The following is a 26,556-nucleotide window of genomic DNA, read 5'->3' on the forward strand; positions in this document are numbered from 1 at the left end:
GTATATTTTTTTAATCATAAAAATAACATTACAGGACACCTATTATAATAAATATATACATTTTACACAAGGCGCCCGTGACCCTACCTTTGAGAATGAACAAAATAATAATCCAATTTTCTGACTGATCAAAACTGTTTATTGACTGGAGCAAACTATAAGCAGCAAATGCTAAATCATCCAAGATATACACAAAACCATACTTTCAATTAACAAACGTGTTCTTAAAAATAAGATAAATCCATATCATAAAAAATAGAGCTGAATTTAACCTGCTATCTGACAGAAGTAATTTTTCAGACGTTAATACATGTATCAGTATTTTTTCTTAATTATCAGACAAATACAAACATCTTTATTCACCACACAATTTCAGTTTACATTTACATTGAAATGCACTCTTGTGTTGAAAGACCGTAACTATATCGTACATGTTAATTTACAGTATCTTTTAAATTAGAGATCACCTTGACAGATCTAGAGAGTGAACAGAACAAGGGAGATTAAATAATAAAATGAATAAAAATCAGTTATTAGCCCACCAAATCTTCATATGCATAAAACTGATAAATCTTACTTAAATGCCGGATTGATTTAATTTAGCACAGCTTTTTAAGGTAAAAGTATTGCAGCATTATTAGAATTCTTTGTAAGCAGCCTAATGTGCAGTTCACACTCATTTATCTTGAAATGTGCTTGTCAGAACTTTAAAAAAATTGAAAAAGATACTTTCTGAATCAAAATCTTGTTAAAGAAAACAATTTACTACCATCTTCCATAACATAAAAATTGATGCTTGTAATAGTAGACTTAACTGATTAGGACCATGAATCTGTAATTTACAGCAAGTACCAATTTTATAGCAGCTCATTTTAGATGGCTATGAGCTAAGCATTCAACATGTATTTTTTATATTTTGAACATGAACAATTTCTCAGATCTTTCGTTCCAAAGAAAAAAAATATATGCAATCAAAATACATAGCATACCAGCAAAATCATAATTGTAAATGCATATCGGATATTAGTGAATACTTAATAAATTTTCAAACTATCAAAAACACATTTTAAAAATTTTGGCAGGTTATAAAGTATTGCAAATACTTGCATGAAATATATGAAATTACATTCAATAAATTAACTAATGCGCTAACTACAATATTAAGACAAAACATTTACAAAATTATATTAAGTTATTAAACTATTAATCGAAGCAATTTTTTTTCATAACCAATATTACACATTCAAGAATACTCCTAACAAACTCTTACATATACATCTATATATAACTAAGGAGTAATCTACAGGAATGCTTTTTCTGAATGTCAGTATCACAAGAAAGACTAGCAATCACACACATATCATGTGAGCATCTAAAACGCAACAAAAAATGACATTTTCACCACAGAACATAAAATTATTTCACAATCATCATTAGCTTATTTTATAGTACCTAATTAGTCATACTTAATACTAAAGGAAGTAAAAATCGAAACCTGAGGGTAACAACTTAAAAATCTGTATAGCACATGCATTAAATATTTGTAAAAGTTGATTTATATTGCACACAGTACCTTGATTGTGTATGAAACCAAAGTGTAATAAAAATAAAGTTTACATAAAAGCTTGATACATACAATTGTACATGTACCTGATTCCTAAAAAATTCTCATGGTTTTTGGGGTTTTCGTTGCCAAGTTCCAGTAAAAATAAATGCAGTTAAAGTTAAAGCCATTCTGAATATACCGGTAATCAAAATTATCTCCTGTTTTAAAAAAAAATTGCAAAGCAATTTGAGAGGCTGTAATCATGTATACATGTATTAGGAACACAGTCATGTATATCAAAGGTAACAATTCAATCATAATAAAAATATATATACAATGTATTCATAACAATTTTCAAACAAAAAAAATGCCTATTTTGATTAAAATCTATTACTACACAACAGATACAATAAATTAACAACTATCACTGGCAAGTCATAGAGTTCCTCGAAAGGGAAGGAGGGTGAAAGGGGGGGGTGGTAGTTGGAAGAACTTGGAGCACTTTTACTTTTTACTGGACACAGAATCCATCGACTCATCATACAGTATGGCGCCGCGGCAGATACACTTCAGTTCATCCACCAGTGTCTCGTATCGGTACGCCACGCGAATGTCTGGAACATTGGTTCGACTGACATCATTTCCTGCCACACCTTCTTTAGTGTAATTTGGCCCTAACCAATGTCGCTTCACCTGCATTACAGAAATTCACATGTAGACATGATATAGATTTTTGCATTGATTTTTTTTTTAAATCTTTGACGGTAGAAAAATAGAAGAACATCATATGTTACTGCTTGGCTGTAGCATTATATAAATAGTGCCTGTTTGGGAGGGTAACAGTTGAAATTGACACCCCGAGGAAACCATTGTCAACCGACGTGAAGCAGAGGTTGACAATGGTTTTCGAGGGGTGTCAATTTCAACTGTTATCCTCCCAAACAGGCACTACTTATTTTATTATACTGAATGTCCTAATTTTAGAGAATATTTTTACTGCTTTTATATAGAAATGACATGAATTCTACGGCGAACTGTACGCGCATAATTTACGCGCATGTAACAATTCATTGTGTTACCCGTTGCTAAGTGTGTTGCTAACGCTGAGGGTAATAGAACGGATTACCAACTGCGTCTAAACCAATCAGATCTCAGTATTTAACATGAAAGTATAATAATAATAATTACCTCATGTTCAAAGCCACTCTGCAACACACTATTCCTGGCAATTTCACACATATCACAGGTGGACAGCTTCCACACCTGGGCTGCTATACTGTACTCCTCCATCAGGGCTTCCTGTTGATTACAATCAGGTGTTAAAAATCCAGGTACTGACCCATTGACAGATATGATATGTGTATGTATTAATATATCAACAAATTTCTATAATTAATTAAATGTAATAATAAAGATGCCTATCTGAATTCTAAAAAAAAAAATTTCACAACTTTAAATCAATAGTTAATTAAATTCCTACTTTTGACTGCTTGGTGTGTATATTGAAAAAAAAACAACCCACTAACTGGAAGTAAAATAATCAACAACAATGACAGAATGACACGAATATGAATAAAATATAAACACCTTCATGTTTTATGTGTCATATTAACAAGCAAAGTACAACCACAATCTCCATCGACCAACATTTCTGTATTAAAGTCGCTTTAATTCCTTGATGCTAAAATTTCATGATTTGATACAAAGAACTGATTTCAAAGTTTTTTATTTCAATCTTGATAAAAATCTACTTTTAAAAAACATCATTAAGAATTCCATTGCCTGGTATAGGAAAATCAGCATTCACGATAGGCTTAGCTTAATTTAGTGACAAAAAAATGGTTACAATCTCAAACAAAATGAAACTAAAACCATTGCAAATATTTCCCAATCTACATCATCTGAAGTGAACTGAGGAAGTTAGCCTTACTCTCGTTAAGTGAAATTGCAGGGGGCCATCTGTAGACAGAGACACATTGAGACCCTGGTAGAAGAAATCGGGGAATGGATGGGCCGCGTAGCTGGTCAAAAAGAGGGATTTGTTACTGAGGGGGGACATGGCTATCCCCTGCTGGGCCAGGTACCAAAGATATTGGAACACTGGTAACTGTGTTTTCAAAACAACAAATAAGAAAAAATTTCTGGAAGAAAATCATCTTCCATTGGTGCACTCACAGAAGCTTTTCATAGCAGGTTGGCTAGGGGTTGTAGGTGGCTATATATTTAGTACATGCCTTTTGTGCTGTGACAGAATTCACATGAAAAGCAATTTGTTTAAGTATATGGCACATGTATATTAGGCTTTTTCTGCACACGAGAAGCCCAACTGAATAACTACTCCCTTTGTGATTTGAAATACATGAACACACTAAAGGACTTCTGCTATGCTGCATGTATGTCTAGAAGTATGTGCAACAACTTTACCAAAAAATCTAAAGTGGTGACGAGGATGAAATTTTCTTACCCAGGAATCACTACAGATTAGAAGGATTACATAGAAGAAGGAGGATTTTTATTCAATGACACTTATTTCTAATGCTGTGCTTCCCTCATTTATCTTTAAATGCATTTGTATTTTAAGAAAAAAACTGCTATCAATATTTTCTGTGAAAGCTAGGAGTTGCTGAAAAAATGCAAGTATTTCGGAGATCTGGATATGAAACAATTAATGGAACCTTTTACCAATTAATTGATTTTTTCAGCCCCTACGATTAAAACCTCAGAAGTGTTATTTAATATTCACACGGTTCATATGACTGGCAGACATATCAAATTCACTCATTCACATTTAAATAAATGACCTTTGCATACTGATAAGGGAGTTTTGAAAATTCTGGAAAGCCTTTGTTAGGTGGGTTATTCGACACTTCTTTTCCTTTTATTATCGTGCCTCAACTAAATATTCTTTGAAGTCAACATCAGTAAAATGTCAGCCCTGTGGCCAAACTTAGAAGAGCTCACTTTTAATATCATTAGTGACACTTTTCCATTACCTATTCCTTTTGTAAAAGGGAGACTGCGATGAAGAGTGAACTCGTCTAAGTTTTATGGCTCCAGGGCTTGTTAAGCTCTTCATGTACTGTACCTTAGTGAAGTGGAACTGCAGTGGATCATCAGTGGAGAGAGAGATATTGAGGCCTCTAGCAAAGTACTCGGGCAGTGGGTTGCGGTGATAGTTGAGGAACAGTGAGTTGTTACTGAGGGGAGACATGGCTATGCCAATGTGTGCCAGATAGTACAGATATTGCAGCACCGGGACCTGTGAATATACAGCAAAGCTTGTACATGTGGGTATATCTGATTGAAAACATTACATGACATACTGTGAATATACAGGCCTGTACACAACAGATACATGTATAGCATTTGTAACAGCATATTCATACAAATACATACCTGTATTCAATATATCAGTTGCATATCTTGCATACTATGCATATGGGTTTAACAATGCAGGCACGTAGCATCAGGGGGGGCCAGTGGGGGCTTTTTCTCGCAGGAACAAATTTTTTAAAATTTACATATATAAAAGTGAATTATCATGGAGTTGGCCCCCCCACTTTTTTGGAAGTATGTAAGAAAATTGATATGAAATTAAGGAAATGAGGAGTGACATACTCCCCCCCCCCCCCCCCCCCCCCCCGGATTAGGAATTTCATGATTTGGGGTGAGAAAAATTTTTTGATAGGTAAGAATTTTGTTTTTGGAAGTATAGTTTACCCCCCCCCCCCCCCACGGATTAGGATTTTGAAGATTTTTGGAAACTTCAAATTTCCCCTTTTTTTGTTGTTGCTTGTCAAGATTTCTTGGATTAGTCTGGCCCCCCCCACTTTCAAAAACGATGCTACGTGCCTGCAATGCTATCATACTAACTGCATAAAAAAATTTATTTGATCATACCTCTGCAAGTGAACAGATTAAAAACTCAAAGATATTATTATACATGTATTATATTATGATCAATTTTTCTAAGAATGGCACTAAGTTTAATCCTAACTGGATAAATAGTGTCTTTCCTAAGAAAAACAGAATAATGGTTTAAGTTATGAAAAATATCTTATATGAATAAATGTATTTTTTTTTTCGTATTTTATAACAAAAAATTTTAAGAAGATGGCATTAATAACTTTAGGATTGACTTGTAAAATTCAGATTTGGTCAGCGAACTAGAAATACACTTTTCATTCTGATGAATAGAGACTAAAAATTAATCAAACCAACAAAACTTTATATGAAAAATAATCAATTTACAGTGTTGTCGAAAAAGATAACACTTTTATAATTTGCGATAGAAATTACCTTTCTGAGAACGAGACCATGGGAGATGTTCTCGGCCAGCATGAAGCCTGCCACCAGGTGTGTCACGTTACCTGCCTCCCCACAGTGAGGCCGCAAGGTGAAGGTCGGCAATGACCGCTCCCTAAAGAAAAAAAAATAATCATTAGTGTTAATGAGACAGTCCATGTATAAACCTGCAGGTAAAGCTTGTAATATCAATAGTACAATAACAGTTTCAGAATTTATGGATCACCCTGTACATGTCATATCCTACCAAACAGAAGGTTCTGAGGAAGAATCATACCAGTATATAAGAAATTTTATTTATACATTCTTGTTGCTAGCATATCCAACACTGATTTTCTTAATTTAAGATTAATCAAACGATCCTGAAGATTCAGAGCTAATTGTACATTAATTGTCCTTATATGAAAAGTACCGTACCATATTGTTAAAAAGAAAAACATGAACATGAAAAACCTTGTGCTCAAACCCAATCTAATTAAAATTAGATCTTTGATCCGCTCCTAATAGATCGCTAAACAAAGCGATCTATTAGGAGCAGATCAAAGATCTACCAGTAATTTTAATTAGATTGTCCCAAACCATACACATACATATTAAATCAATTCAAAGTTTCACTACATAGTGACCCCTTTACTGGTTCCTACCTTCTGAACTGGTTCAGGACTGTGATATTAGCATACATGTAGTAGAGATAGTAGCTGTAGGGTGGGTTCTCATCCTGGCACCAGTCCTCAGGGAGGGGAGTCTCCAGGTCAAACTTGATGTGCTCTGTCTTAGATTCATCATCCACGGAATCAAACCCACTCACCTAAAAACAGATGGCTGATTTTCAAACATGCATTATTGTTTTAACACTAATGGTGAAACTTCACATTACCATAATTCATTTAAGCTATCAATTTCATAAATAATTTTAGCTTTTAATGCTTTAGTTTAGTCTGCAGACTCTGCACTACATTGTGAATAGGGGTTTTAATCACTCTAAAGAGTTACAGTGCAAATCTGCGAAATGAAGCTTAATCAAAAAGTTATATACTTTAATACCAATGTATACCAGTAATAGAATTCGAGAATTTGACTTATTAAAAAGATGTCTGTTTTGCTATTCTTTAGATGACAACACACAACACAAATCCATGATATGGATCCTCATTGAATGCATAAATACAAATCATTATATCAATAACTGCCGATGTGAAATTGTACCAGAGAAAGTAGACACTTGAAAAATGTTATTGTGACTGTAATGACTGAATACTTACATATATAAGGAACTTGTGTAACTCTGGGTGAGACTGGGGATTCCGGGTGACCTCAAAAAGAGGCATGAAAATATTTTCTAGAATTTCCTGGAAGTTCTTCACAATCTTTGCACTCTTGTAGATGTCACTATAAACCAACAAAAAGTCAGATAAATCAAAATCAAAACTTGAAATAAAATACAATGCAATAACTTGTCAGGGGAAAAATATCTTCATTGTACTGTTTAACACAGAACTGTAACATTTGGCAACAAATTTTAATAATTAATGTTAAGATCGACCATGAATTCAGTCTTACTAGAGCCTTGGAATCTGAATCATCCATCGGACATTGTCCGAGTAGATTTTGTTTTCAATGGCCCAGTACGCGAGTTTGTCCCACTCATCTCGAGATCGTCCGTAAATGGACAGACGGTATTCAGCATTCTGGTACTTGCTCTCTCCCAAATCTTCCATGACCTCCTACATAAATAAGATAGTAGATTTTAACCATCATGGGAAAATAAAGCGTCAGTAAAGTGTTAATTGTCACCTCACATTTTATTCTTATGATGATGCGAATTCAAATTTCATTTTATTTTTTCTCAAAAATCCTGAAATTTCATGATGTACATGAATCTTCTCGGTACAAAAAAAAAACTTACTTTAATCACATGTCCAAAGTATTTCCCATTGATGTAGTTATCTGTTTTGATGAAAATCTCTCGCAGTCTGCTCTCTCCTATGGGGTTGTACTTTGCGTTGAACTTGTCAAATCGATGAAAGGTGTTCCGATCCTACAACAAAACTCTTTATTTAGATTTCAAAGAAATGTACACCATCAAAATACATGTAAATACAAAAATTAAACTTCACAATATTAATAAAACATTAATTTCTTTATTTAATATTTTTTTGGCTTCCAATTAAGTGAAGAGTTCAAATTCATTTTTGCATGTGTTCATGTAAAAAAAACATTGAAAATTTTACTAATTATATAGTTTGTGAGATAATATAAATACCACTACCTAATAGAATAAAAATAAGTACAGCTAAGCAACTATAATATTAAGTAATACACATATAAGTACAATGAAAACGTAGGAAGACCTGAATAGACCTAGTGCACTAGGGATGGAGGAAACAGTTGTTAATTTTTTTTTTCCCTTTCGATAATTATGATAAATCATAGAGAAAAAAGAGAAATAAATTTTTCTGAAAAAAAGCACTAAAAAATTTTTAACAATTGAAAAATAATACAACAAGATCGATATTTACAGATGACATTGATGGAGCAAGTTCACCTTTATTTTTTGGAATAGAGAGATAGTACAGGACTTTTTAAAGAATTTTTTTAAGGAATAAAGATAGTACAAAACGTTATGTCCCTGCTATGGTAAAAGGAGCGGGAGACTTACCGCATGCACATCGAGTTTGTCAACACTGAGGTCATAAGGCTTGAGCGCCATGCTGTCAAACACCTGATTAGAACAAAATGGAATCAGTCATGCAGGTCAACTTACTGTTTCAAAGCCAGCTATGAGATACTAGGACTGAAAACCCAAAATCATTTCCTGCAGATTCTTAATTAAACATGAGAAATTAACACCGGCAGAAAATAGCGAGGGCATTTCGCAGAATTTAAAGTCTTACATTTATTTTTCTAAGAGATGAAAATTAATGAAACTTTGATAAAAATCAAGCTTTCACGATTTTATATTCTTGCAATTGGATGCAAAGATGAATCATGGAATTAAGTACTCACATAAAATAAGGAACCTACAGCAGCTCATAAAACCTTTCACTAATGGTACTTATTTTTCTAAAAATCATTCAACATCTTATTTAACAAGTTTTACAAGTCACTTCTCAAGGTTTCATCTTAATATTGAAAAAGAATTCTATTTATATCAAAAATAAGCTAATAAAGAGCTGAAATGATTTATAGTAGGTTTTCAGTCCTGGGCAAAGTAAAAGTCAACATAGCGAGAAAAAAAAAGGGTCAGTGACTACAACAGCGTGACAATGCCTGTAAAAGGAAGGTACGTGTCTCAAGACTTACTGCATGAACATCAAGAACATCTACACTTAATTCATAAGAATGAATATTCATAGTCTCGCATACCTACAAACGAAAATGGTGTATTAGCCTGACCAGGACACATATGTATTTACAGTACAATGTACATGTATATTAAATTCAACAGCATTCAAAAATAATACTGAAATCATACAATAATTCATTAGTTTTTGGGGAGTGATATTCTGCACACCCCTCAAAAGGTTGAGTAAATGTAGTGCAGTCTTAGAAGGGGCTTTCTGCTTTAATTGAATGAGAAAAAAATTAGGATTTTGGTATGTATTTGTATTTTACTGAAGGTAAATACTAGGTCAAATTAATCTAGGCAAGTGATTCTGTTGGTATTTAACAGTTTTCACCTACAAAGAAAAAAACCTTAAAAACCAGTTAGAGTACTGGTAACTTTCCAGTGTTCACATAATTCACATGCCTAAAAAAGGAAACTTCATGATTATCAGTACATGTAATTTTTCCAAAATTCTATCATTACATAAATTCATCAACATTGAGAAATGTGTATACATGTACCATAGTGGATATTAACATTATACAGATATTAAAATCATGTTATTACTTAAATTTATTACCTTGGAGAAAATAACAAGGATATCAACTTGGGGACTGCAAGTCTGCTTGAAAACTTAAGCTTACCTCTGCAAGCGTCATCTCCTTCCCCGATTTCTTGTCCTTGCAGACGACCTCGTCTGAGCAAGTCTTCATCTTCTTCTTGATGAATCTCAACAGATGCTTCTGGTTCATGCAGGAGGATGCATGGACGTGCGTGTCCACCTGGCAAGGCAAAATTCATTTAACAAATATGATTTATTGCAATCTGTTTAAAAAGACAAGAGATTTTCAAATTTTTAAAGAGTTAAAATCTACATGGGGATTCATGTACATATGTACATTTAATAACAACTTTGGTTGTATTGTTCATAACAAATAAAGTAAAATTATTCAGTCAATGTAATTGGAAGAATTACCTTCCTGATATTGTAGAAGTCCCTGTGGGGAACCTCTTTCTGGGCTGCTGATTCTTTTAATTCATTCATTAGAGTATGCAGTTGGTATTTGGAGGATAAATAACTCAATCGCCGATAACAGAAAGATTTCCTACAAGCAGAGTATTCATTTAAATCAACCTGTAAAATTTCTTGTTTTGTTGAATCATTGTCCACAAAATACTATGTTATTCACCTAATATCATATGATATCACTAGATATTTTAAAGTTATTTCAAAATTCAATGTAAAATGATTTCTTCTTTGGGTGCAAATTTTTGCAATATTCCAAAATAGGTACATGTACATTTAATTTTTGTCATTTCATATTTTGGTATTTATACAAACATTAATACATGTATAAGAACAATGATATCAAATCCACTTTTTTGCATCTGAGATAATCGCGTATCGGACTATCCAAAATATTTCTCTCAAAAAAGTATCCAGTTATAGAGTGTTAAAATACAGACAAGGGAATGCCACTCACAGGGGTCCGTCACTGATCAGGGCGTACATGATGTTCTGGTCAGCCAGGAAAGTCTTAGGCTGGACGTACGGAAGCTCCAGGGGGGTGTTATTCTTCACGGCTTCCTCGTTTTCATAGACATACATCAAGCCCTGAACCATTTTCAAAGAACACTCCACCCCCATGGGCACCTCAATGTCAAATGGATCTTCTTTCTTTGGAGGGTGGAAAGGATGATCGGAAACTGAAAATGGAGGATAGAAAGTTAATGTTAATATGTTCTCAATAGAGACTGAAATAAGCAAAGTTTAGAAAGCTTATTCCTCCTGATTAGCTGCCCAGTTGATTAATCATAAGAATTAATTATTGTAAGACAAACAAAACTATGTTTAATTATCAACTATTTAGAAACAATTTGCATTTAAATAGCATGTTACATACAATTAGGCAGAATTAAGTTGTTCCCTCTGCAATACATCAATAAAATAGATGGTACAAATATTAACAGAACACCCACTAGTGTATAAATCAATTAAAAGACATATTTGCCAAATGGAAGAAACACCTCTATAAAGCAAGTGGCCTATTAATCCAAACATGAGTGAATATATCATAAATTAATCTTTAAAAATAATAATAAATTTTCAGGAAGACTTACAATTAAATATGTACTAAATTAAATAAAAATGTAGACTGTTTTAACATATTACACTGTACCTATACATGTACATAATTATATATACATGTACATGTATTTGCAAGCTGCATAGCTTTTAAGGAAATGCAAATTTAAGTCTTTACTTGCAATTACTTTGTTTACCTGTAATCAAGTTAACAATTGCACATTTTTCATTTCATTTTTCTCAGATTTATTTTGATATTTTAAACTGACATGCATTGCATTTGTTTCATATGCACGCTAACACATGTATATTTGTCAGTAAGATCCCTTTGTTACTCTCAATCTTTTTTACTTGAATCATGGTCTATACATATAGCATCAGAGTGCATTCCATGTTCAACAGTGGGAACTCCATGATATCAGATAGTACTGTCTCTGCCTGTACTTTACTTGATTTCTGAATGTACCAGCTCCGCCGTCACTAACTTTTCCAATCGCTTAACACAGTTCTCAACTTAAATCCTTCAAAGAAATTTAAAGTGAATAAATTTGAGGTCAAAGCTCAGACCCACTTTATGTTCATTCATATATTAAACTGAATTTATTTTTCCAATTTGTGTTGATGTACACAAGTAATAATTCAAAAATTGTGCTTGAACAGAATTTAGAAACAATTACACCCTACTGGTATAAGATACAGAATTCCCATCATTCAATTATGACCAGCACTCTGACATATATATATATATTAACTTTTCAAATCCAAGTAAAAAGAAAGGTTTAGGTGTAAAAAGGGACTTGTATGATTCATCGAGGTAGGGGGAAATCCAACTGCAAGCATGATGTTTAATAATATATGGGTTTCAAAACATTAGAATCAAGATATAAATATATTTTCAGAGTGAAACAAAAGCAAATTACATAATTTCACAAAGCATGATTACTTTTTCTGTGGAACATAATAATGTATCTAATTCAGAATTTTCTTCCCTCTGTAAGATGAAACGAACAGTATAGTTTCTGGGCTGCATGGGCATTAGACTCCATGCGGGGGACAAATGCCAAATAAAGTCAAATTAATGTTCACAAGTTGTACACGTACTATATTTTAATGTCCCTTGCATCATGGAAATTAAAATGTTAATGTAGGATTCAATGGTGTTATTCTTGTAAGTGCATTATTCACTGGAGCTCACAGATTCACAATACATGTAATTAACATCATTTGAAAAAAGACTCTGAATATTCATTGCTCATAACTGCAATTTTGAACACATTGCTTTATAATTCATAGGCTAAGCAAACTTTTCTAGAATAATTCAACAATCGTTAATTATATCTACATCAAGATTCTGAAAATGCATGCATTAATTTTGATCATAATCAAAGTTAACTGCATGAGAAAAACACCATTAATTTTACATGTGAGCTCAAGTGAACAAAAAAATGGCTGAACTCTAAAGTTGCTAGATCACACACTTATAAGAGGCACCTAACACAGCAGGTTTATACCTCTACGATCAAAGTATGGTATTCCATCCACATCTACAACGAAAGCAGTGGTCATCAAGCTACAATTACGCCCCGCTATAATTATCGGCATCATTGAATTTGTTCACTTATGTCACTCTTTTATCTTTGCATGTAATCTGCATCCGCAGAGATAAATTATATCTATTTATAGCCTATGGTGTATATTCAAGATAAGGGTATATATGCATGTATAATTGAATCTGGATAAGGGTAGACACGAGTATAATTATGCACTTGGTTGGGTACTGAAAATATTTTTTTTTTCAATTATATAAACAACTGATTTTGATTAGATCCTAGAGCTTCCTGACAATTCATTGACAGAGACAGATACATTTGTATTACATGTTTAAGAAGGGCATCATAGTTTCTGACATCCTCCTCTCATGTAAAAATATAATATTTTCTTGCGTGGACTCTATGTAAGCTATTGCTAAGAAAGTGCATGCAAATTTTACAACATGCAATTAAGTTCTCTTCTAATGATGGTATTAATTATTTCACTATACTGATTAAGCCAATCTCCAAACTCCAGTTTGTTATGTATGCATGTTCATATTCATGTATATTACAATGTATATGCTTTTATAAAGATTAAGCACATGTAGTTAACACGACTGTTTTTGTGTACTAAAAATGTGTTTGATAAAGTCATTTAAAAAAGAATGACAATTAATGCACCAAAATTTTTCAAAATTAAGTTAATTATTTTTTTAAAATGACAGAATTCAATGGAAAATATAAGGAATTGAATAGCAGCAAAAAAATAAATGCTTAAATAAATATTTAAATAAGGTAAACTTTCAACAACAACAAAAACTTTTAAAAACTTTTTACTACAACTATATACATAATAGTAATCCAGTAATCAGATAAAAAAGAGACGGATTTCAGGGAAACTAATTAAAAAAAAAAAAGAGCTGCAATTGTTTACCTGTCGAGCCTTTTCCAAAGCCCTCCTTCATTCCTTGGAACTCCTCATTATCTTCTAGATTCTGGAGGAAGCGGGCAGTGATCTTTGGAAAAGACTGATGCGACATGGCCATGTATTTCTCTCGAATCATCAGAGCCTGCACCAGACTCTTGGATGCCTCTTTCAGGTCATGTAAGGGTACCTGCAGTCAAAACAATGAAACCGTCTACCAATATAACATGAACAATCTACTTCTGTAGATTACTAATTCACTGACAGGAATTAAAATTTGCGAAAAATCACTATAGGCACATCTTGTGGATTTTAAAATCTCGATTTTACTTTTCAGACAGATGTAAATGAAATGAGACAATATTAAAAATTTTGTGTTCACGATTTTGTATTCTCGCAATTTGTTGAAAAATGGTTGAATCGCGGAATTACGCACCCGCGTTAAATAAGGAATCTACAGTACATAGAATCCTTTTCGAACCTTCCCCAACTCAATTTTTGAAAAAAATATGGTAGTTTGAATATGTATACTAATGTAATCTAACTTGTTCCTACCATTGAAAATATATCACATGTTACTGTAAAAGAAAATTAAACAATTTAAGATATCTGTGAACCAATTAATGCTCACTGATGTGAGGATACGATATACATGTAAGCACAGATGTTTATCTGTAACCAGTCAAATTTCAATGTTCTATGGACTCAATCAAATGGTATATATCAAATGATGAAATACTGTAGATTCCTAATTAAACGCAAGGAATTAATATCCGTGTAAAATCCCGAGAAGCACCCTTCGCGGATTTAAAAAATATGGCCATTATTTTTCTTAGAGCTGGGAACTATTAGAAATAAGGATTAAAGTTCCGTGTTTGCGATTTCATATTCTCACAATTTGATAGAAAACAGGGGGATCGCAGAAATAAGTACTTGCGAAATATAAGGAATTTCCAGTAGTGAAATCAGCTATATTTTGACGACTATAATATTTTTGTCTGCAAAAGCAGGTAGATCGATCTACAACCCACATAGACCATCAGTCTCTAAAAATGATTAAAACCACTATAGTATATTTTGTAGACAATCTCTATATCACAAATATGATCTAGCTAAAGGAATGATTACAATGTGAAATCATACATTTATACACTGATCAGAAGAGAATTAATACTTCACAGGTGCACATTTACAACATGGTCACAAGTAGATATATACATATAAGTACCAATATCATGGATTATGGGTATAGGAAATTCTCACATCAAAACAGTTATTCAATAGACCCAGCTAGCACTTGATTGACAATAATTTTCAGTACAGCTGATTCATTATGTAAAAATACTTTTTTGCAAGTTTCAGAATATTCATCAGTTTTTTTTTAAAACTTTTTTTTTCTCTTGTATTTTTCAAATTGTACAAAACACTTCAGGTATACAGTACATATTAAGTACATGTACTTTTATAATGATAAGGAGATAGAAACAAAAAGTACACATGAGATCCAGGGGCATAATCTACAATGAGAGGTATAGGGTTTCTTTTTACACTCACCCCAAGGCTTGAAATCTAAAGCAAGAGCAGAGGATCAACACATGTACAACATTTTGATACCATATCGATACCATAAAGGATTATAAAAATTCAAATGATTCTTCATCCAGGTCAAGCCCGATGCCTGAAGACTAACTTCATGTAATTACAAATTTTTCAAGTTTCATCATCTTATATTTAAATATTAAAATTAACACTGACATGCTTAGTATACTGTTTTGCATTAGGCCACATAAAATTAATTATTAGATTCTCATCCCCCGCTCGCCCCTCTGAAAACGACCCGCCCCGATGCATTTTATTTTATTTTGAAAAAAAACATTTTAATGGCTGCCTATAAACATGTGGATTACCGTTTGATTCCAGTCATGTTTGTTATCATAAGGATACAAATGTCTTCATGCATTAACAGTTAAGTTAAAATAAAATGGAATTAAAAGATTACAAATGGGTTTGTGTAGTCATATTAGAGAGGTTAAGCATTTGAACGTTTACGTGTACGAGTACGTGTAATTAGGGGAATCCCCTAGTTATATGTGTATTACGTCATAATTTCTGCATACCGCGTAAATCTACAAGTTGTACAAAACGTGTAGAATCAAAAGTACACGTAGGTGAAAACTTGTAGCATTTTTAAATAAAAATATGGACTTTGTGTTTATCAAGCATTGTTTTAATTAAAGCAGACGATAAATTGAGGACGACTGTGGTTTTGGTTTCATCAAATTCATAGAATTATTTAATAAACAGTGAGAGTAAACTGAACATGTTGAAAATATTAAATCTAATGATTTTACACGTTCGCTTACACGTACAGATTATTAAACATACCCTAACGTTTGGTACATGTACGTGTAAACATACTTGTAGCTCCACACGTACCCGTAGACGTACATGTTCAAATGCTTAACCTCTCTATTAGCATTAACAATTTAAAAGAATAGAGATTGAGTTGTTCAATAATTTTATGTTACCATTGAAATAAAAGCGTAATCCTTTCATCAAAATGATCTTATAAATTGGAATTCTTAAGAAGCTTTGTACCCCCCTCCCTCGTCCAATAATGTGCATGCTTATTTGAACAGTTGACAATTTATTCTAATTTCAGAATTTGAATTCCACTTGCTACTTATTTATTAAAACACGATTTTAGAAGGATATATACCAGTACAAAAGACTGCAAGCTTTTGAGAAGCCAATTCCAATCTGAATAAAATTAGATACCATATTTTGAATAATATATACTGTATGCTTTTGTATAATCAAGGAAGCAAGTAGCATATTCAAAACAATAATCAAATTCTAATCAGGTTTGAAGAACTTTGGATATATTCCAAACATTTTCAACTTATATGTTCATTGGAGAATTGTTACATGTATTTACCCCACTAATTTCTTGTCCAGCGATGTAAATTCGCTGGAAGTCGGGCGCTAGGTCATATTCATCGTAGACATCAGTGGAGGACATTCTCTGGTACGACTCACTGTCCATGGCGCTCGGTTTGCCAACAGAGCTAGCATTAAAATATAATTTTATACAATTGATAAGTTTCCCTCTTAAAATTATCTTAAAAATATTTTATCACTTCAAGACACAGCATGATCATGGTATAAACATGTTTCACAGTGAAAAATACAAAATTTATCAAATAAAATATTAAGTACCAAGGGTAGGGGGGTATTAATGTTATAACTATAGATTACCATAATCAAACATATATATTATAGCATTATACTATAAACAATGTTCAGACATATTAGTCAATATTTCTGGTTGATTAAATACTGGTAATCAACACTCCCCTCCTTTCATTTGGCTTCAACTAGCATTTATTAATTAAAGTTCTCTACGGTTATCTAATTTAATAGTGCAAGTGACCCCAAAAGACAGGAAATGAACCAATTTTTAATGATTTACAAATATCAAGTATGATTAACATATATATATGCCTTTTTAAATTTTAAACACTTATAAGATGATCTTGATTGCGACGCATATCTATAACAGGAGAAGTATATTTTGATGGTCTCATTTATTTGACATCTTAAATTAATAATTTCTTCTTCTTCCATGCAAAATCCGGTCTGAAAAAATATTCTTATGTGCAATTTTTCTTGTATATGACATGCAATGAATTTCTTTCTTTCAAATGTTTCTCATGCAATAACATGCAAATACTTACACAACAGATATATATATGTATACATATAATTGTATCTACTGTGGAATCATTAGATTTCGTGGTGGCTCAATTTTCGTGGAATTCGTGGGTACCTCTCATCCACGAAATAACATCCTCCACGAATTGATAGATTAGGGTAATAAAGTCATACTTCCTTTTGTAGATATATAAGAATAAACGAAATTACGTCCACATGAACCTGTAAAATTTAAGCCATCCACGAAAATTGGCCCCCACGAAATTTAATGATTCCACAGTATTTGATAAATACATGTACAGTTATATTGAATGAACTATATCTAATAAGCCTTTTAAACCATCTGGCCTGAATACATTGAATCTAAAGCCAATTCTTCAATGAAAAACTATGATATCATATAATACAATATTATATACCCATGCTTCCAGTGCATTACTTGATAATGCTTCACAATTCAAAAGAAATGAATTAATGGCAATTTTTTTTTTTACATATATGAGATAATTATATAAAATTGGGCACATTTAACTCCTATAAAAAATGGAATCAGATTATTTCCTGAAAATTAGCACATCTATATTTATCATTATGTTTTACAAAGTCACAAGAAATTTAGTTTAATAATTAAGTGCTTAATGAGTTGTTTTGAAAAAAAAACCAAGAAACAAAAATGGACTTACTGACTGACTGATAAACAGGTCAAAATCAACAACTGGTAAATATCATTATTATATCCTCCACAACTTATAATTGCTGCCTGCGGTGTAATTAGAACTTGATAAGGATAGGTATACTGACACCAAAACTTCTGTTTTATTCATGAACCATGGAAAACTAAAGAGCAATGAGACCTGCCAATCTAATTTGTTTTCTCTTTTCAATTGATTAAACTCTCTTCCATATCTTACAATAATGATTATATAAATATATGCATTGATGAAAAATGTCAAATTCACACCTGTATGATTTTCTAGTGACTAAGTCACCATCTGACATCACAGTCACTTTTAAATATATTTACCATCATGATCACAATTACACGAACATACATGTATATCCAAGGATTCCCTTTAACACATACAGGATCAGCAAAAATTTTACTTAATTACAGTCCATACCCATGGAAATAAGTAATTCCAGTACATGTGTTCCAGCCATATAGCATCATACTAGGGTAAATCAATAATCAATTACCATCAGCATTATGAAAACTGCAGACTTCATCATTCACCCTTCATGTAATACTGTTTTTCGTTCATTTTTTTTTTCTTCTTCTTCTCTTCATGCCAATATATAAAATCATTAGAATTAAGCTGCCAAAGATCTGACTGCTCTTTTAATTCAGTGATCGCGAGCCAGCACCTGGTGATAGCTCAGCATCCATTGACCATAAAATTCATCTAAATATTGCTGTTCATTTCAACTGATGCTACCATCAGACAGTAGATGGGAAAAGACTATATGGCACTTAATTATTATAGATTTACAGAATATTGATTTTATCCACTTAAGTACAATCTCACAGCCTTAAATACATTTTCTGTACTAAATCTTTATCCAGGTGCTGACCAAAATATCATAACGTTTATATATACTTTTGTGATTCTCTCATATATTACCCTTTATTTTTTTTTTTTCCTCCTAGTAAATTTTTGTATTTTTATGGAGTGGGAAAGAGCCAGCCTGAGCTTCTGCAATTTTTTTGGGGGGGGCTTAACACAACATTTTTAATTTAAATTTCCACATAGTCATATTAAAGACAGAGATATATTCACCATATACATGTATCGTTTTCCCCATAAAAACAAAACATCATGCAAGTAATATTTTCCTTAAAAATGTGCTGTATACTAGTATATCGATCTACTTAAAAATGCTATTCAAATATTGTTTGATAAAAATCTGAAATACATGTACATTATTCAATTTTTACTATCATCATAGTTACATTTAATTAATTGATTAATGACTGTGTTCGGTTAGAAGAAAACAATCTATATCTACAAAACACATAATATATCAAAAAGCATTAAATAAAGATATGCCATGCTGTATTATACTTATCAAATGTATTCTAAAACCCTTTCCCTTAACATCAAGCTCATGCATTTGCAGTGCACCATGGTTAAATGTCACTCACTTATTTCTTTCATGATCTGCGGATGCTTGATCACCAGTGTTAAAAAATCTGAAAAGAGGCTGCAAACATGAAGGTCGGAATCACACGGCAGGACATGCACTCAGTCGAGTGAATTTAAAAATAACATTTCAAATTTTTAAACAAGTTTTAAAAAGAGACAATAATTTATAGGTTGATGCATAGTCTCCACTGCAAAATGAAATGATAGTTTCTCACATTAAATGTATATAATCGAGACATGACGGACATAGATATACAACGATCAATGCAGAATATGTTTTCTAAACTTGTACTAATCATTATTATGTCTCCTTTCTATGAATTCACACTGCTATGATGACTTTACTATTACATAGTTTTGAAATGTCATATTCATTGATGGATATACAATATATACATGCTAACGAAAACTACCAGTAAATTCTAATTTGAATCTATATACTCCTGACCAACATTCTGGGGTACCATCCATCATAAAAGTCTTAAGTTCACATAATTAAAGACATGACGTGAATAACAATTCGTAATTACATGTATCACAGTTAAAAATCTATGTATCTATTATTACCAGGTAAAGAAATTATTTAGAAATGTACATACAACATTTGATATATCAATAATTTAATGGCATCCAGACTTGATCACTGAATCACTGTCCATTCATTCAGAAAATCAACATTGAATACATCCTTCACACAAATAAATGTACTGTTAAAATTTTCATCGTGACCCTTACTGGTGGTCATACAGAATATAAGTACCGGTACATGACCGTTATATAAAGTTACATGTTTAAAATCAACATCCAGAGCATCTCATAATCCACAAGGATGTGCTTGATATATAAATATATATTGACAGAGAAATCTGGTGTTACTGCTGTCAATAGATTGATCAATAAATTGTCTACTTGATCTCCTACCTAATTCCACTCTTTGCCTCTGCAGAGATAAATCTGTGACTGTGATATGACATTACCAATCATTACTGGCATTTAAGGGTATCATACCTACTGTACAGTAATCTACTATAGAGAACATGACTTTTGTGAATTCATACATGCATATAAAAATACTGGCGTGAGACCAGTTCTCGCTAAGTGCCGGTACCATTTGTTATGCCATATTTTATCAACATTATATCAACATATACAAAAAATGTCGTAACGATGGTAGAACTGAATAGTTTAAAATCAGTTTGGGCTTTTGTTTTTATTTTCATACATGTAGATAATCCAATTAAAAACAGTATGAGTAAATACATTTGGGACGCTGTTCATATAGTTATGAAGAAATAAGATTTTTTGCAAGCAATTACAAAGTAAAGACAAGATTTATGTAATGACCATGCAGTTTTATCTCATTACCTAATCATACCATACCAATTAGGTTTATATTTATAATTATATGTACATGTATCTACTATCCTAGTCTAGTACATTTCATTCAAACAGATTTGATATTCATGAAAATTTCATGAAATTTCGGAAAGCATATATATTACAAAGCTTAATCAGATACCAATTAAAGACTGTACGTTTTATCAAAATTCTGAATCTGACTTCAAGTAGTCTAAGAAAATTAGAGATTTCTGTATATTTATGAATTTTGTGAATATGAATAAATAATTATATTTCTTAACTTGATAACTAGTCATCAAATTAAAAATCATCATTTGAATTAAGTACTGGTAAAGGTTTTAGAAAGGGTCAGGAATCTATAATAGCGGGTGGCAAGCTCCATGCCTCGATTTTTTTAACATAAGGGTGCATTTTTTTTTAGTATATACAGTGATTTATTTAGATGGGTCGGAGCACCTAAAAGTAATGATACTAGTGGTTGGACATTATATAATATGGTTATATATATATGTATAGATATCGATTTTTAATCTTGGGACATTTGATTCATTCAGGGAACTAATAATGCATGGACTAAACATGACCCCTTACAAATATGGTAACATGCCCATAGCAATATACCCCTAATAAATCCCTAATAAGGGTATTGTCTATTACGTAGGTACAATAAAATTTCAATAATAATGAATAGCTAGGGAATGCTGGTGCTTTTTTCAGTATGGGGGGAGAATAAAAATCATGGATACGAACTTTTTTCAACCAAAAAAAAAATTGGGAATGCTAAATGCTAATTTCTTATGCAATCAAGAAAAGAAAGCACTCATGACATAAATCTTGCCCTTGGATCATGACATGTCCTGCTGTTACTATGAAGCATCCATAGGATCAAATTAATTCATAGCTCCAATCAAAATCAAAATATCTTACCTGGAACGGTTTCTATGTCGAAATAAACAGCACATGCAATTCACTTGCTAATCTTTTTTTATTATAAGAATTATCTGACAATTAAATAATAACACTTAGTATTATAATTGTGTCTCCATAATAATTATTTTGCTAGACATGCATAAAAATATTTGGATGCAAAATTACGGACTTATATGTATATGAGGGTTGATCCAAAAGTAATGTCACAGGTGTGATAAAATTGTGAAAATCTGCGTAAAGTGACAAAAATCCATACTTTGAAACCTTTATCAATGTCAAATCAGATCTGAAAATTTTAATGCATTTTTATAATTATTTCTAAAGATAACATATTCTATAAAGCATGAAGTAAGGATATAGTCACTGCACGCTGATGACGTCATTTCTGGATACTATTGGCATTTAGGTTCAAACTTAATTTATTCCATAATGAAGAAATAGGCATGATGCTCTATTGAAGATTTTTATCATATTTTTGGGGGAATTGAACAAATTATTACTCTTTTTGTGTTTGATATAGTAGACTATTTGTTTATTGGATGTACAATCAGATTTATCTATGACTTTTGTAATGAAAGTAGCCTTTTGATATGGCTGATGACATAAAAACCTATAGTAGCTAAATATTCCTTCAGAGCATATACTTGCTACTATCTAATTCATTTATTAACATGGTAGATGCTTTTATAAAACATGACGAGGCGATGTCATATACATACCATGTTAAAAACATTCATATCTTAAATAGATTTCATTCAATGAAATTTCATCAGATTTCTGAATAAAATTAGAAGTTTAATTGGGAAAATTATGATATATTATTTTATTTGATAAAGTGCCTACGACAAAAGCAGGGCATTGTGTGACATTACTTTTGGATCAACCCTTGTATATGCTTGTTATAAACACTAAGTATGCCAAGCACATTTAGTACATGTTTCCTAAGAGGCTGGATGAAATTAACCATCAGATTTACCTAAAATCTTCAGATATGATTTGTTTAGCTATCAAATTTTATTTAGTAAAGGAAAATCCATATATCTAATCTTTTGGGGGTATTTTCCAACTTTTTCATGTAAAGCTCTTCTAAAACAGATCAATACAGCCAAAATTGGCCACTGCTATCAATTTAAGCCTTCTTAAGTAACTCAACATATATACTAGATTTCATGGAAATCAGATGTTAATTCAAAGCTTGTTCATTGTTTTTTTTTTTAAAAGCTAGAACATTGTAGGCATTATGAGCTTATTTACAGCTAGAGCTCAAAAATGTTGCTAACAAAAATTTGCATAAAAAAACGTACCCATAATTAATGGCATCATTATCATAAATAGTAATACTGACTGTAATGGATATATATAACTACATTTAATTCATTTAGTGTCTATGAAAAAACAATGCCAAAGATAGCTATATACTTGTATCAAAATTGTATGTACATGTTTATGTATTCATACAAGTAATAAAAGTGCATTCCACTAACCTTGAGCTGAGTTGCTTCTCAAAATAAAATTTCCTTTCATTTTCTACAATGGGGTATTCCGGGATTTCATAGGGAGCAGACCCTTCTTTGCCAATTATCTCCGTGCTTCTGCTCAAAATGGTGTCAGCCAGTTGTTGAAATTTTTCATCCATTTCTGTGTGGATGTGGTTTGGGAATTTAAGTTTGGTAGGCGCAAAAGTTGGCGACAGGATTTCATCTAGAAATGAACAATTCATCAAAATGTTTTATTTATACCCGTAGAATGCTATGCATGCGCAAACACACCTTGGTGGAGAATATTTCAACAACTTCCCCTGAAGAACAGTCAACAAATTTTGTTGTATATATTTTACATTATGTTTACTTAAAGAGGGATCGGTGATTTACTAACACAGAAATCCCTATATACATGTGGTATTTAAAAACTCTGATGTATGCAACATGGCTCATAAATTTCGTAACTGGTCAAACACAGTTACAACTGTCTCTGATTTTATACTTTACATATAAATAGCATTATTTATAATATACAAATGTGTAAAACATCTGCCAATTTAAATTACCTGTATTTGTACTACAAAACTTAATGAAATGTACAGTTAAACTTGTGTACCGGTAATCTGGCGAAGGTATGTTATGAAAATTTTGCCGGATTATGCAACATCCGGTTAACAGAACATTTAAACATATATCGAGATGAATACCAGTATACACAACAAAAGCACTTGAGTATTTTATTTAAATCTAAATAATGCATGTTTAAATTACATGCTATTTTTAAAAAAAGTTTTTCAGTACATGTAATAATGAATAACTTGCGTCACCTTCAAAAACAATTTTAATTTTTTTTTTGAAAATACTTTTGAATGTCTGTTTTGGACATATGGATATTTCCTCCTAGCTGTTATAGGATAAAAAGAAGCATTACTCCTCTCTTATATATTTTTCCTTTTTTTACCCATTAAATGAAAAAAGAAAAGACAGGCAATTTCAGTCCATTTATAAATTCTCAGAAAACAGTGCAAATTTTTTTTCATCCATTGCTTTTATGTAATTTACAATTACAAATGCAAAATCTCTGGCATTTTCTGTAAAATTTTAAATTCAAGAGGGGTACGTCTTTTAGACTGATTCCTGAGTTAAAACTGCAGTTTACAGCGCACAAAAAAAAACTGTTCTAGTTGTGGACTGATACTGCACATATTCTGTGGAAAAGATTAGTACCATTAAAATTCTTTCTACAATTTACAACTGATAACGTCTCTTAAATGGCCTCAGACTTTCTCTGAAACAAGCTAATCAACCTTGGAAAAAGAAGTACCGGTATGTTAAATTCAAGTCGAGGTTGAGAGTCACCATATTTACTTGTTATGTAAACAAACTTCACTAACTGCAGAACTGGTGATGGTGATTAAAAGAATTTGAGAGGAAAGTTGAGTGACAATTTTTGTAATAGCATGTCTAAGGAATATTTTGGAATCAAATATTCTACAGAATGTGTTCGGAAATAAGATTAATCAAAACAAAATTAGTATTTTTTGTGTACCATAAATTGTAAAACATCACAATGGGAGGCACTGTCTGTCGCTCCTTGGTCATTCATCTGAATATTTTCAGACCAGGAGCTACTGACCTGCAGCTAGTTGTACACTAAGAGTACAACAATGAACTTTAAGGCTGTACATCACGGAAAAAATATGCTACGATTCGATTCATGATACTTCAGACTAAACAGCAGTTCAGCATTTTCAATCTGGAAAAAATTTGATCTGTCAAATTTTGTATGAAAATTAAATTTTTAAAAATAACTTCCTGTGTTGAAAATTGTGCTGCGCATTTTCTAATTTCGCCCCCTGATGCAGTAGCATTTTGGGTTTTGTAAGATAAACAAAATTGGTTAACATATTTTCCATATGCAGTGTTTTTAGATGCAAACACTACTTTGCAGACGTTTCCCTACAATTCAGGGAACACATGCAATATGGCTACTCGCATAAAACGGCTTCGTCCATGCAATGATTTTTCTGTTAGTCACAAGAAATTAATTCCACATTCCCAGATGCGCCTTCAAAATACAATAAAGTTAAAGGTCATCCTAGTATATAGTCATTTTATCTACAGTGAGAACATAAATATTTTAATGGTAGGGAGTGTTAGAATAAAGATATTGATAACAATGTTAGATTTTTACTTAAGCAGGTCATGCTAATGTTCTGATATTTTTACAGCTTTTTAGGAAAAATATGCAGAAATGAATTATGTAAGGTTCTGTAAGTTGAACATGTTAAAGTTTCAACAATTTTAAAGTATGTGTATTTGATTATTTGTTACCTTTAATAGCACATCAAGAGTTAGTATCATGGTATGTATCATACTTTTCTGTAAATTAATATCTGTATCGCGATACGTATCGTATTGTGGGGTAAGTGTATCATCGCACCCCTACCGCACACCTACATCTATGTTTGCCAATGGAATATTTCTGTAGAATTATACTGGCATGCAACCAGTTCTCACCGAGTCCCATTTCTCGCCAGTACATTATGACATCATTTTATCAACACAGGAAATTATATACGAAAAATGACGTCACAATGTACTGGCGAGAAATGGTATTCGGCGAGAACTAGTCACATGCCTGTAAATCTTCAGCTACAAATAGAGCTACGTAGTCTGATAAGATCCTGTGGTTGAATCAGGCAAGACCTTCAGATTACAGGATATTCATGGACAAACACACAACGAGATATTTTGTTTTCATATGTTTAAACAGGCCTGTTCAGGAGTCAGTGTTTGACATATTCACAACTTTTTTCATAAACATGAAAATTTCCATCAAAATATTGCATCCATAATCCTGTTAATAGGTCAATAATCTGTAGCTATACCAATACCATGATATACCATTGTCTGATTCAATGTTGGAATAGCATAAATGATTATATAGCCTAGTCAACAAATTACGAAGCGATAGCAATACTGAAGCGATCTAAATTGATAAAGGATTTGTACCTTGAGCTGGTCTCTTTAGATCATCATCTCTACCATCCATTCTTTCGTTTCTCTCCGCCATCTCAATTAAATTTTATTTATTAGATAATTTCAGATTAGAACTACGACTGACGATAATATAATCTTTTTCTATCTCCGTGAATTGAAGAGCTATATAAACTAGTTCTTTTAAGATGCAAGGACCAAAGAAC

At 32.1% G+C, this 26,556-nt stretch overlaps 1 protein-coding gene across 8 annotated transcripts; it reads right to left on the bottom strand.

Annotated features, from left to right (window-relative positions):
- Window positions 1-116: 116 nt before the first annotated feature.
- LOC105326550 (AMP deaminase 2) lies at window positions 117-26,503 on the bottom strand. Of its 8 annotated transcripts, none has more exons than XM_034446220.2 (19): window positions 26,366-26,503; window positions 23,354-23,570; window positions 19,580-19,627; window positions 16,661-16,790; window positions 15,277-15,291; window positions 13,732-13,912; window positions 12,777-12,809; window positions 10,664-10,886; window positions 10,156-10,285; window positions 9,824-9,961; window positions 8,511-8,573; window positions 7,758-7,889; window positions 7,412-7,575; window positions 7,114-7,240; window positions 6,496-6,659; window positions 5,846-5,966; window positions 4,632-4,805; window positions 2,735-2,845; window positions 117-2,239 (listed from the first exon to the last, which is right to left on the bottom strand). In XM_034446220.2, exons 1-19 carry the CDS (start codon window positions 26,424-26,426, stop codon window positions 2,051-2,053), a joined length of 2,421 nt encoding a protein of 806 aa, XP_034302111.2. In that variant the 5' UTR covers window positions 26,427-26,503; the 3' UTR covers window positions 117-2,050. The 8 variants fall into 8 exon arrangements, with proteins under 8 accessions (XP_034302111.2, XP_065932132.1, XP_034302115.2 ...); XM_066076060.1 differs by lacking the exon at window positions 8,511-8,573 and adding an exon at window positions 9,155-9,217; XM_034446224.2 differs by lacking the exon at window positions 19,580-19,627 and adding an exon at window positions 21,867-21,878.
- Window positions 26,504-26,556: the final 53 nt, after the last annotated feature.

The sequence above is a fragment of the Magallana gigas genome, chromosome 2 (genome assembly GCF_963853765.1).
Source record: "Magallana gigas chromosome 2, xbMagGiga1.1, whole genome shotgun sequence".
Classification (NCBI taxonomy): Eukaryota; Metazoa; Mollusca; class Bivalvia; order Ostreida; family Ostreidae; genus Magallana; species Magallana gigas.

Coding starts and splice junctions, on each gene's coding strand:
- LOC105326550 (XM_034446220.2), bottom strand. CDS start 26,426: ATGGCGGAGAGAAACGAAAGAATGGATGGTAGAGATGATGATCTAAAG. Junction 23,571..26,365: donor TCTAAAGAGACCAGCTCAAG/GTACAAATCCTT, acceptor GTTCATTTCTAG/ATGAAATCCTGTCGCCAACT. Junction 6,660..7,113: donor TACACAAGTTCCTTATATAT/GTAAGTATTCAG, acceptor ATCTGTTTTTAG/GTGAGTGGGTTTGATTCCGT.